This window comes from Glycine soja, chromosome 3 (assembly GCF_004193775.1).
Source record: "Glycine soja cultivar W05 chromosome 3, ASM419377v2, whole genome shotgun sequence".
Taxonomy (NCBI): Eukaryota; Viridiplantae; Streptophyta; class Magnoliopsida; order Fabales; family Fabaceae; genus Glycine; species Glycine soja.
In genome coordinates, this window is record NC_041004.1 from 31,507,850 (window position 1) to 31,522,638 (window position 14,789).

At 32.0% G+C, this 14,789-nt stretch overlaps 1 protein-coding gene and 1 pseudogene across 1 annotated transcript; one reads left to right on the forward strand and one right to left on the reverse strand.

Annotated features, from left to right (window-relative positions):
* The first annotated feature begins 1,788 nt into the window (after positions 1-1,788).
* Positions 1,789-2,664, forward strand: LOC114405133. Its single transcript, XM_028367786.1, has one exon. It carries the CDS (start codon positions 1,789-1,791, stop codon positions 2,662-2,664), a length of 876 nt encoding a protein of 291 aa, XP_028223587.1.
* A 10,765-nt stretch (positions 2,665-13,429) lies between these two features.
* On the reverse strand, positions 13,430-14,746 carry LOC114405495 (annotated as a pseudogene).
* Positions 14,747-14,789: the final 43 nt, after the last annotated feature.

Sequence of the window (14,789 nt, forward strand, 5' to 3'; positions counted from 1 at the left end):
TTTATGTATTATTATAGTAAAAAAAATTAATCAATTAAAAATCATTATTATTATATATTTTAAATAATTATTATAAGTTTATAAGTATAAAACCTTTTGCACAATCGGTGTCATGTTATTAGTACTATTTTGACTAAAGTATAATTTTTATTTTCCTATTTTTTTAATTTGCAAATTTACTCTACATATTTTTTAAATGAGATTTTATTTTTTATTTTAAAAAAATTACAATTTAATATCTTATTTTTTAGTTGAGACATTTTGTTCTTATGTTTTGAAAACCTGCTATTTTTTAGTTGAGACATTTTAATTCTTATGTTTTGTTCTTATATTTTTTTGTATTTTTAATAAATTAAGTTTATTAATAATTAAATAATTTTTAAAAAATATTTATCATGTGCATAATAAATAAACACTCGCCCGTCAACATTTACATAGTACATAAATTAATGTTTAAAATTAGACACATGAACTAAAATTACTAAATTTTTAAAATGAGAAACAAAATATCTTAATTAAAAATAGAGACTAAAATGGTACACTTTTAAAAAGTGATGATAAAATATCTCAATTAAAAAAAAACTAAAAACACAAATTAAAAAAATGAGAAAACAAAAATTGCATTTTAATTTATAATTTTTTTATAAACTTCTATACTTCTACCACCAAAGAAAAAATTAGTCAACTCGCAAAAAATGTAATGTATGTCGTGTCATTTATATACAAATTATTAATTAAATAAAAAGTTAACAAATTCCGGTTCTCCGCAAAACGCCGGTCACGTATCACTCGGGGAATAGACTTGGTAATCAAACACTATTAAAAAAAATAGTAAAATAATAAATAAATAAAATAAAAAAAGCTACTAGTAGCAAGTACGAGTAAGAAACTAGACCACAAACATTCAATGAACCAATAATGATCTACCCAAAATGCAAGAAACCAATAATGTGGTCTAGTTTCTTACATCAATTAATCATTATTATCTTATCTTAAATATCTAAACCAAAGTCAACACCCTTCTAATTACAAACCATTAAAATTTCATCAAAACCATTAACCATTTCTCTTTCCCCTACCATTATCTTAATGTTTGTTCACCAGCGCATGCTAAAAAAAAAAACACATTTTTCTTCATCAGAAATAAAAAAATAAATCATTTAATATTTATTTTTAAGTAATTAAAAACATTTAATAAGATGCACTTAATACCCTCAAATTCATTTATGAACACACATTAAAAAACTTTTTTTTCTCTCATCACAACAAGTATTAGGTATCACAGTTACTTTTTTTTTCTGATTTTTTTCTATTTTGATCAATTAACTAAGTAACTAACAAACAAACCATTTTAAAATTAATAGATAATAATAGCAATAAGAAGAAGAAACACCTAAAAAGGTATTGTAATCCCGCAAACCCTTTTCCTTATCCAACTTGTTTAACAAAACAAAGCTGTTCCTCCGTCTTTTTTCCATCAACCCAAGTAACTAAATTTCTTTGACCCTCTCTTGCTTCTCTCTCTAAATTCTTACACCCTCTCTCTCTCTTCCTTTTTCTCTTATTCCCATTTTTCCAATTCTCTCACGTTGAGAAACCCTCACTAAGCAACCTTTTTTACTCTTTCTATATTTGTTTTTGCAAGAACAAGACAAAGCTTCTCCCTTTAAATTATCCGTCAGATCCCCCCTCTCTATTTCTCTTTCTCTCTCACAACGACACCATTGCTTGGGTGCATAATAATATAAAAGTCCAAAACGGTATCGTATTTTAAATAAAACGTAATAAATGAGGTGTAAGAAACACTTACCGGACCTCACCAGCACCATCGGCGTGTGCGCTTCGTGCCTCCGCGAACGCCTCCAGCCTCTCCTCGCAGCCCAGGCCCAAGCCCAATCCCAGGCCCAATCAGAACGTTCCACCACCAATTCCAACGTGGATAATAATCATCGTCGAAGAAAGCCCAAGCCCAAGCCCGAAGAAAACCCTCCGCCGCTCAATTTCCCGCGCTCGGTGTCTCCCTACGTGACTCACCGGAAATCCGACTACGACCGCCTCCGGGATAGGCTGTTCTACAGCACGCCGCAGGTGAGCGGCGCCGCCTGCGACGGCGGAACTGCTTTGGAGAAGCGGAGGCACGGCGGAAGGTTCTGGATCCTCTCGAACTTATTCCGAGCCAGATCGAACAAGACCGAATCTTCGCACGAACCGCGTGAGGATCCGACGGGTCCTCATCCGCCACAGTCATGGTTTTCGACAATCCTCTATGCGCGCCGGCACCACGACGTGCGGTCCCCGCGCGCGGATCGAGGATTATCGCCATCAACAGCGGAAAATTTCACCCAATTCTCCGCTGACTCAGCGCAAGACCGATCGGACTCGGGAAATTCGTCGGAAACTTCGCCGGCGAAACAGAATCCGACGCCGGTGACGGGGCACCGGCGATCGCGGATGGGACCCACAGGAAAAGGATTCACGAGCATGGCGTTTTGTCTGAATCCGTTGGTTCGGGCGGGTCCGAACCGGCATTGGAGCCATCATAATAAAGGGTTGGCGCAGGAACAGGGCGGGGGTGGGGCCCACCACATATCCAATGCGGCGTCGTTTTGCGCGAACCGGTCGCGGAAGCTTGCGGATTTCGGAAGGGGCGCGCACAACCGTTGATTTTTGGCTCGCGCGCGGGGCCGTGGTACGGTGGTTATGTTTTTGTCCGTTTGTGTTTGTAGATTAATTATTATTTTAATATTTTTTTCTACCGACATAAAACATAATCATTTTTCTTCTCTCTGTTTTTTTTCTCTCTATGTACAGTCAACACAGTTCATTACAGCTTTCAAGAGAAAAAAAAAATATTGTTCTTTTAAGAAATGAGATTGATTGTGGATTATGTTTGAGGTCGAAAGTTCAGGTGTTATTATTAATTTTGAATTACCTTACTCGCCCAATTCATGCCTATCTTGATGATTTTAAAATCTTTTATCACTTATTGTGTTTGTTTAATAACTACTATTTTATTTTGGATATAGTATTATAAGATTAATGTTTGTTTTATATATTTAAAATTATAATAAATATTTTTTAATTTATAAACTCTTAAATAAATTACACTCAATAATTTATTTAAGAGTACTGTTGTTGGGTACGAATTTTTGTTGCACGAAGCATCTGAATCAATACGTGGACAAATATCCTTTTTACAGACAACACGCATTCGTGTTGGTTCTACGAAATGAGATTCATACTAAATAGTATTATCCATAATTTAAATTTGATATAATATTAATTTTAAGTATTGATATTCTTTTATTAAAATATTAAAATTTAATTTAGGGATGGTGATAAAAGTTGTTTTAATAAAAATGATATTTAGTTAAGAAAATCAAGATAAAGATAAAAGGATAACTATTTGAGGGTTTTAAGAAATTTTTAATTAGTTACAAAAATAATGGATGAAGTTTATATTCAAAGAATAAAGAGAGAATATTAAAAAAATTTAACAAAGAGTGCGGAAAACTATTTTATTCCATGATTGATCTCCAGTTGTGTGTCCTTTATTTAGGGATTTTTTTCCAGTAATTTTATCTAGTACGTAATCTCTGTTAAAAGTATGGTTCTTTTTCCTTAATTTAAACTTTTCTAAAATAGAAGTTAAAAAAACTACTAAATAAAAAATATAACTGGAACAAAGTAAGGATTATAGGAGCAGTGAAAATTAAAACCTTTGTTTTGTCAATAGCAAATTAAGAAAAGGTTAGTTATGGCTAAGTTTATGCCTTTCATAATAACTGCAAATGGCTTAATAGAGAAATAAAAAAGGTTATTTTTATTACTTTCTGTACATATTTTTAAAAATGAAAAAGAGTCCCTGACAACCGTTGATTTTGCGGACCGTGGTACGCTTCTAATGTTTTTGTCCGTTTTTGTGTTTGGAGAATATTTTTGATATATTTCGTCCGACAAAAACATAATCATTTTTCTTCTTTCAATTCTCTCTATGTGCGATCACTGTTCATTGCAACTTACAAGTTTTAAAAAAATGAGATTGGTTGTATATTGTGTTTTAGACTTTTAGGTTGAGGCGTTAATAATTAGCAAGGCAAAAATATGAGATTGGTTGTATATTGTTTTACTTATTTTGAGGTGTTATTAATTAGGAATGAAATTATAAAATGATGGACACTCAATGTTATGTAATGAGTTTTTTACCCCAATAATAAAAAAAATTAAAAAATTATCCAAATAATACAAAAAAAAATGTTTACGTATAGATGATACAAATAACCGTGCGTGCAAGTGAAAAATCAATTCTTGGACAGATTTCTCACTTGCCATAATCCTTGTGGTCGAAAAACTTTGTCGGCGGCAGAGATGAGATTGAGAATTTGTTGGGACTTGAAGGAGGATAGGTACTTTGGATTTAGGAGTTTGCTTTGGGATTTTGGCTTTCAGTTTCAGCTTCAGCTTCACCCAGAAATTCTTTTGAACTCTTGCTTCCTCCATTTTTACAACCTTGCGACAACACCTCTAAGGGAAAAAAAAAACATGTTGAGAAATCGAGTCCTCACCAATGTAAAAGAAAAAAAACCATGCATGTGATAAATCGATTTCTAAGGAATCCATTTCTCACTTGCACAATAATTTGTATAATCTGCATAAATAATTTCTAGTGTGTATTATTTAAGTAATTTTTTTTGTATTATTTAGATAAAGAAATTGGTTATATAACATCCGAAGAAAGATAAAAAAAAAAAATAGTGAGAAAAAAATATAAATATCATAAAATTATAAAATGATATGTACGATAGGAAGAAAAAAAAAAGACTAAGATATCTAAATATCATCGTCCAATTAGGAATTATATATCCTATTCCTCTCCATGCCATGGTGATATTTTGATCACAGATTGTGTTTGTTTTATCACTACTATTTTAGTTTGGATATAGTATAAGATGAATGTTTATTTTTATACATTAATATATATATATATACATTTGAATATATAAATTAAATTTAAATTTTATAAAGAATAAGTTAAATTATAATGTGTGGTTATTTTTAATTATTGATAAAAAAATTTAAAAAATAAAAGTTCAATTAAGAGATAAAAAAATATAAGAATTGATTTTTATTATAAATAAAATTTTTATTATAAATAAAATTAATAATAAAGAATTGATAATAAATATTTTAAAGAATTGATTTTTATTATAAATAAAATTAATAATAAAATATTTTTTGTGTGTAAATTACATTTTAAAATTATAATGAATAGTTTAAATTGTTATATAAGATTTTTTTCATTATGATAATTTGAAATAATTATTAAAATTTAATTTAGAGATAATAAAAAATAAGTATATTAAAAGTGATAAAACAAGAAAAAATGCGCATTAGTGGGGAAATATTCTGTGGCTAATCTATCACAGTGTTAGTGAGGGAATTGTGATGAATTAGTGACAAAATATTTCTTCACTAAATCCAAGTCGCTAATCAATATTGAACAAATTTTCTCCCAAATTCTTCGCTATTCCTTCACTAATCCCTCGCAATCAGTTGTCTTAATTATCGCTGGCTAATTCCTTGCAATTTGTTACTTGCCACCGATTAGGAATCCCTCTGTAATCCTTTGCAAAACTGCCCTCATCAATCCATCGCAATTTATGGCCTAATTTTTCCTCTCTAATCCCTCGCTGATACCTCACAATTTTTAAGTTAATTGTTTTTAATGGAAACAGATTGGGCCATAATAGAATTAGGATAAAAAAAGGATTTAATTCATGAAAATTTTAAAAGTACTACTTAGACGAATAAGAACTTATTCCTTGTAAAGAAAACATAGTTATACCAAAATCAGAAACCATAACTAACGAAATAACTCCCATAAACCGATTTGGTGAGGAAGAAATAGGCATTGCAAAGTCAATGGGCAGGTATGGCTGGTTCGTTTGGTTGCATGAAACATTTACCATTTGAATTGGACACGTATTACGTGAAAAGATATCAATGCATGGCGTTGGAACTGGTAGGTACTCACTATAGTATTCACTAACCACTGCTGGGGTGGGCCATGTACTATTTAAGCCTACCCTGCGTCGCAGTTAATTCGTTACACTATTAGTCTGAACGCTTTAGCACAGACTTTGTTGTAGGGTTTGGGTGTGCTATAGAAAATGTCAGCAAAAAATAGTAAATACTCAAATGAGTTTCTGGCATGGGTTGAGAGTTGGGACATGAGAGGAGCGAAGAATGTGGTCAATGCTGTTAGATAAAAGATTTTTTTTTTATATACAGTAATGTTTTTCATTTTGAGATGATAAAGTCTTTTTTATAAATATTTATAACACGCACGGTTAAACCTAAATACATTTTTTTCAATTGATTAGTTATAACAATATGATAATTCTTTTTGTTGATTATGTTATTCATACGAAATATTTATCTGTTTTATCAATTATTAATTTTTTTATGACAAAAATTAGTTAATTACCTTTTATATGATTTTTTTAACTATATTTTTCATCTGCTAAACTTGAATTCTAATATATTACTTAACATTGAACTCAATTTCAGTACTTGAACATGACCACCGTGTTTATATAGTTTTTGGTCTTAGACAAATTTGTACGTGAGTCTTTTCTATTTTCATTTTGGCCTTTCACTTTTTAGTGTAAAAATTGTTCATTAAAATTTAATATTCAAGTAATATTTTCATATTTCATTCAATAGTAATTTATTCTATTATATCTTACCATCTAAATTATCACAAATTGAATCCAGAGAAAATTAATTTTGAATTTTTTTTTACAATGACAACAATTGTTAGTATTATTAATTATATTTTATAAACATTAGATGCATATAAAAATGATTAATTTTTTTATATACCTTAATATTTTTAATAAGACATTAATTTTTTGTCAGTATTTCTTTTAATACGTTTGATTTAGGAAGAAAAGTAAAGACCAACAATATCAAATTAATGTCCACTAAAACTTAAATTTAGTTCAAGATAAATATAATTTTTTTTTCAATTCACTTTGCTTTACAATTCTCAATTATTATGATTGAAATAAAAAGTACAAAAAATAATTTTATATTTTACAATAAGAAAAATATATAATTTCACCACTCTCATTTTCATCAAAATATACATCATATTCTTTTTATAAAATTTAATTACTATATTCATTTCAATATGATTTATTTAGTTTAAAGTAAATCAAAACTAATTTTTCTATAATTTTCAAATGAATTATAAACTTCTCAAATGATTTAATTTATAATATATTTATGTGTATAAATATATTAAAATATTTATACACATAGATCATTCAGAAAAGATGACCGACAGGTTCAGCAGTTGGTAGGAAATCACTATAAAGCCATGACGTAATTAACAAGAAAATGGGTGAAGTTAATTTGTCAATTAAAACCATGGGTCCAAAGTGGCCAGAAACTTTCACCCAAGTTTCTCCGCAACAAATTAAAGACTTGTTATGAGTACCAAAAACAATTAATACAAGTTACAGGGACATGTGTTTTTTAATTAATTAATTTAGGATTTAAATGATGATTGATTTTTATATAAAAAATAAATTATATTAAGAGAAAAATATTTATTTTATGCATATTAATGATTTTCGACATAAATTTGTCTTTGTTTTTCATGATGAAAACATCTTCGTATTAATATGATGGTAAAGAAAGAAAAAAAAATCTAAAGTGGCTCAAAGCCATGCATTAGCTGTGGACCAACGATTATCAATAATTAGGCGCTCAATTGAAAGCAGTCGATTATGAGGCGATCTATTGCAAACGTGGGGGTTTGAATGCTGCGAGTAGTTTATCTACGATTAGCAGTGTCAGCTCATAGACTCAATCCATTTGTTATTTATTTATCTTAGGCTACTGGGTTACTAGCTTTCGGGTCATCCTAAAATTTGAGAAGTGTTTTTTTTTTTTTTAATGCAGGAAGTCTGAGCCTTGAAATATCAACCCAAAACATTTTCCCCCCAATTTGGCATGTTTTTGTTTGGATGTAAACATTTTATTTGAGCCTCGTAATTTGTTAGATATGCTTTATTAGCTACTACTACAAAAACATGATTTAACATTGTCAAATCTACATCGGTTATTAAAAAACCGATATAGTAAATATCGCGGTGCCATTTTTAAAATTTACACAAACTTTTTTACATGTCAACGACGATTATTGTAAAATCGCCTTTGTTTCTAAGCAGAACACATCAATTTTCTATATACCACCGTCTTTGAATTGTTAATATTTTAAATGATTTTTTGACTTTCTTAAAATTACTTCTACTCACGCCTGTCTGAATAAACCCTAAAGTTCTAATGTGAACACCGTCGTCTCTCTGTTCACAGAGGGAGGTAGCTCAATCCCTCTCCCTCTCCCTCCCCGCCTGTAATGGATCACCCCTCCGTAACCACCTTCCCCTCTCTTTCTTTCTCAATCCAAGCTTTTCATTTTTAATTTTTTTTCTTGTGTAGAAGAAATGGGGAAGAAGCAGAACGAGATCCAGAAAACAGGGCTAGGTCGAGCCCTGGTGAAGCAGCACAACCAGATGATCCAACAGAGCAAGGACAAGTCTCGCTTCTACAGGAAGAAGTTCCTTGAATCCTTCACCGAAGTCTCCGACATCGACGCCGTCATTGAGCAATCCCTAGAACCCCCTCCCCGAACTCGCTGTTGTCGCTTCAACCACTCTTGTCAGCCTGTGAGTATTCTTTCTCTTCGTTCCGCATTCACGCGCCCACTTTCTTCTTTCTGCAATTGCTTTGTGACATTTGTTTCTGTTGTTGTTATGTGAGAGTAGTGAACCAGGTTCCGTGCCTGATGAAACGACAACACCAGAAGAAGCGAGGAAGCAACAGAAGCAAGAGGAGGCACTCCACGCCAGCAGCCTCCGCGTTCCTCACCGCCCGCCGTGGACTCCCAACATGTCCGCCGATGAGCTGAACGACAGTGAAACACAAGCTTTCTTGACCTGGCGCCATAGCTTGGCAAGGTGAGTTCTTTAGTTAGTATCTGCGTTTGTTTGAATTGTAGACTTAGAATCTAATTCAAAGAACAAATTAGGGTTTGTTTGGATTGTAGGCTTGGAACCTAATTTAGAGAACTAATATAATGGAAATTAGTGTTAAGGTCCACGAATGAATGCGCATTGTCTTCTGTCAAAATAAACTTCTAATTTTATGGTTAAATTGCATATGTAGGGATTAGTTTTATGGTTAAACCTACTGCCCATTCAAGAGCAAGGAAACAGGTGAGTGTTATCTTTCTTTTGAATGCCATGTTATAGTTTTTTAGTTTCAAGCAATTCCCCTTAGTAAATATCCTTAACCTGAATGATAACTATAAACAAGCTTACACAACTGAATTGGAGCACAAAGTCTCGTGTTTAGAAGAGGAAAAATGAAAAGCTGAGGAGATAGCAAGTTTGTCTCTGCTTTGAAATTTCAAAATGTTTTCCGTTAATTCAAAGTGCCTAATAAAGCTTGCAGTATATTGAATAATATCCCCTTTTCACTACGTACAATAACCAGATAAATTTGAACAATCTTGATTGGAACAGGAAATTCTTTTTAACATTTTTTTACAATCGCCTCCCCTCCTCTCAAAAGATTAAACTAGTTATCAGTGTCTTAACTTAAATATTGGATAAAACACTTAGGTGAAGCAGGATGTGATTAGTTTAATTAATATATGTTGATGTTTTGATGGGGTTTTTTCTCCACTTCTCCCCCATTTTCATTCAAGGGAGATAAGGCTTCCCTTATTTCCTTCTCGGCTTTACATTGTATTATGTGTTTTAAGGAGCTTTTGATTTGAGAATCTTGTTTTGAAGGATAATGGGTCATGGTGATTGTTGTTTCCATAGTGATTATTTATCCATATAATTTGGGTTGAAATTCAGCTTGATAACATTATTAGTAATCTATGGTAATTATGTTATGCTTGATTGAGTTTGATGAGTTTTAAATTTTCACTACTAGTAATTCAAAATAATCAGACTCAAGACAAATTTGTTCAATTTTTGTTATTTTTTAGTCTTGCTAGTAGGAAAGATAATATCCTCAGTCTGATTTTGTGTTGAGCAGTCTGATTTTTGGTTCATGCTTGTTCCTTTGGATGACATATTTGTGCTAGTAGGAAATATAATATCCTCTTATTAAATGTGTGTATTGTGCATGAGATTATTGGTAATTTGTATTGAATTTCAATAGCAGTAGGTCTGGTTTGCTTAAATTGTTAATATTTTTAATATTCCTAACCTTTTTTGTGGTTATTGTCTATAATGACTCTCCAAAGTGCTGTGGATTGGTGTGATGTTAGGTCTATTTGCCTACAAATTTGTGCAGTATAGGAGAAAAGCTGCATATGAGGTGATGGGCCATTGTGTATTGTTAGAACAAAGGAGAATATGGATGAAAGTTTGAATAAAAAAAGGAGAAAAAAAAGGCTTCAAGTCCCACATCGCTCAGGATAAACACTTGAATAGTGTTTCACTCCCTATATATAGAGAGCCCCTTTCTTCTTTTTTTCTTGTCCCAGTTGAGAAACATTTCCTTAACTTTTCTTTCTCCCTCCCATATTTCAGCCGATGCATTTCCGGCAAACTTCTCCCTCTTTCTTTCTATCGCTCTAAAATTTCGATTGGCTATAAGAGTGATTTTTCAAGTCATATTTTCGGTTGGCTATAATAGTGACTTTTCAAGTCATATTTTTCGGTTGGCTATTAGAGTGACTTTTCAAGTCATATTTTTGGTTGGCTGTTAGAGTGACTTTTCAAGTCATATTTTCGGGTGGCTTTAGAGTGACTTTTCAAGTCATACAAGAGGGTGTAATTCTAGAAAGGTTCCCTCAATGCAATGGAAATCTTATACAGTGATCTGGGCTGTTTTATCCTGGGGACTTCGTGGTTGATAGTCTGCTTCCACAATTTTTGGCAGTGCCACGAAACGTCTTAAAGAAAACGACATTGTCCGTGACCCAACCAGTAATTTTTTTTTCCAGTTTGTCATAAATTATTGTTACAACATGTATGCATGCCAAAGGAGTAGCCGAAACACTTAAATTGAAGGTAACTGAAAAGGAACATATGTATCTACTTTGTTCTAATGTTTGTTAAGACTTAGTAGCTTTCATAGGTCAATAAGGTAATGAAAGTTGAAGTAGTAAGCACATAATGACAGTATTTTTTGCCGTGTATAGCTGTGGCAGTAACAATTGGAGTTTGTATAGCTTGTTATATGTGAGAATATTAAAGGTGAGCCTCGAATAATTTAATCACTCATTATTGGATTTATCTTATTACATACACAAGTATTTGTTTAAGTGTTTCAGAGAGTGTATAAAATTTTGTATTCTCAGGTTGTTTTTAGCTTCTTTAGGATAACTTATAAATATACCTCTCTTGTATTCTATCTTTGATTATAAGTAGAGTAGTTATAAATATACTTAGTTATTCAATATAAAAATATTTTATATTCACAAGTTGTTAGAGGACTAATGTATTCTTTTACTTCAATTTGATTACTATTTTTTATTAATTACTATTTTTTTATTAATTAATATTTTTCTTTGTTTTTTATTAATTACTATCAGTGGCCAATTTGTACGATTGGTGAAGGTACATTTGCAAAGGTGAAATTTGCAAGGAACTCTGAGACGGGAGAACCTGTGGCTCTTAAAATTCTTGATAAGGAGAAGGTGCTAAAGCACAAGATGGCTGAGCAGGTTGAATACTTGAGTAACTTAGGATCTTACTCTGCCCCTTAATCTTATTACTTTAATTTTAGAAAGCATAAATTTTTATAACACAATTGCTTCTTCACATTTTCCAAAACCAGTCAAAGCCTAGTTTTTCTGAACTAATTTTAGGTGGGAGGTTATAGATTTCAGATGCTGCTTATTATAGTATTTTATATTGGTAGTTGCTTTATAGTTTAGAACCTGACACGATGAAGTCAAGTCTCTTAGATGTTTTTAATGTATTTTTGCATATCAGGAGAGAAGTAGCTACAATGAAACTAATCAAGCATCCAAATGTTGTTTGATTGTGTGAGGTCTCTCTCTCTGGACCACACACATGCAATGATTTTTGTCTTTCTCTTTTTTAAATCACCTTTTTCTTTATTTTATTCTTGCCATGTAGTTTTTCTATTTTTAATAGCAGCAAATGGTAATGGTTGAGTCTAGAACTTTCTTGCATGTTTCACTAAGAATTGATAGCAGCAGATGGTAATGGTTGAGTCTAGAACTTTCTTGCATGTTTCACTAAGAATTGATTCTAGAATTTTTGGAGGATAAAGGAAGAGGTATGTATGTGCCACAATTTTTTCACCGTATATTCCTTTAATGAGTTTATCAGAAATTCTGAATCTTATTATATACATTCTAATTAAGACCTCAAACACTTTAGATTCAATTCATATTTCCTTTTTCTTTGGTCCTCAATTATGAATGCCATTAAGTGAAGAGAAAAAACACTAGGAAACAAAAAATATTTATTGCTTCCTGACTTTGAATCTGATCCTTGTTGCACTAATGTAATATTCCATACAAAAATACAAAGAAGTACATGCATGCTATTAACAAAAAATAATTTTTAAAAAAATAATACATTCTACTAAGACCTGCTTAAAAACTCATGTATAGGAGATGCTACAATGGAAATGTCCTAATAATCTTATTCAACTCTAGAATAATTACCTAATGGTTGGTAAAGAAAAAAAAATCAAAGAGCTACACTTTCCTTTAAATAAAAAAAAGACAAATGCTAACTTGGTTAAAGAAATAAAAGGAATTTTTTTTACTAAGAAGCCTAAAAAAATATTTTCCTATGATTTTTAAATGCACTTCGAGTCCCATATGATTTTCAATAAAATCTTTTTCTTTTTTATTTCTTAAATATAATGTATTTAGGATACTCATTAATTAGAAAAGAAAAAAATTTGTGCACATATTGTTATTTGACTATCCAAGAAAAAACAGTAAACCAAAGCATAAACTTTCTCTTGGTTGATAATATATTACAAGAAAAAACAACAACAAACCATTTTTAAGGAAACACCTTCCACTCTGAATTGGTGCACAAATTACAAACACTAAACCAAAATATAAACGTTGTACTGGTTGATCACACTACTATATTACAAAAAAAAAAACAACACCAAATTTTTTTTTCCAGCAAGTGACTTTGTCCCCAATGATAATAAAAACTGAAATCTTGGATGCTGGGGTCTTTACACAGCAACAAAGTACTAAGGAAACACCTTCCACTCTGAATATGCAAAATATTATAAAGCCCAACTTTTATTCGCACAATTCTAAACTAGGAATGTTCAATCCAATACATCAATTGGAAATCAATCACTTGTTATGTATGATAGAATAACTGAAATGCTAATCCTTAACAGCAGGCCTATGGATTTCCATATAATCAACAAACTCATCTACATAATTTTGGGGGAGTTATTTGTCCCCAAATATCTTACTCATCTTCTCTGCTTGACTTCTATAAGTTTTTCCTTCCTCTTCTAACATCACTAATCTCAATGCCTTGGTCACTAAGTCCCTTGTGAACTTTCCATCATGCTCATTTCTTGGTACTTTGACTCCTACCCTTTTCTCTTCAATAAGCCTAGCATTTAACCATTGCTCACATTGGAATGGAAACATTATAATTGGTAACCCAAATTAAAGACCCTCTATGGCTGAACTCCAACCACAGTGACTCAAGAACCCCTAACAGGCATGTGCACTAAAATCCTCAATTGTGGGGCCCATGTTCTCCACACCATTCCCCTTTTGAACTCACTCAGAACCCAATCTTGTGACTCAATAGCTGAGGTATTTTGCTTCCTTAGAGCCCAAAAAAATGGAAATCCAGACAGTTCTAATCCCATAGCAACCTTAGTAAATTCTTCATCACTCAGTGTCACTTCACTTCCAAATGCTACATAAACTACTGACCTTTTTTCTTGTTTATCTAACCAATTAAGGAAAGTATTCCAATTGTCATCATTATTGTTGTCTTCATTGAATTGTAATGAAAGTGACAATAACCCAACTGGAATAACTGGTTTCCCACATATACTTTCAAACAATTTGAGAGACTCACCTTCAATCTCCATGCAGCTTCTTAGAGCAAACACTAGAGAACCCTTCAGGGTGTCTACATGTCTGAAACCCCAGATTCATTTTGCTCAGCATGCACATAAAAAAAAACTTTGTCCTCTATAGATTCAGTTGTCTTTTGCATAAACAAATCCAAAATAGAAAACGTGCTAAATGCACCAAAAATAGAGAAAAAGATGCATGAGATTGCTAGCTTAGAAGATATTGGTGGCAACCATATGGTGCAAAGTCGAATATGATCCAATCAGGTTTGCATCTCTCCAGAAACTTAGTCAAAGGTTCCTGAAGACCATCATAAGCCTTCTTGAGGTATGGAACAATGTGCTGAGGAATGTCCACTGTGGCCTCAACATTTTCTGGGAGTTGATCAACATGGGGCAGTGGGAGTTCTATGAGATACACGAAAGGTTGTAAATTTTTAGGTACTTTAGGGAGGCGATGGATGTTTCTAGGTGTGGAAATGAATGAAATTTTGTGACCCTTTTGAGATATGACTTTTGCAAGCTCAAAATAAAGGCCCATGTGACCAAAGGCTAGCCATGGAAACACAACAATATGGAGCTTCTTGTGATGCTCGGCCATGGAGATAATAAATAGTGTTTTGTGGTTAACGATATACTAGTTG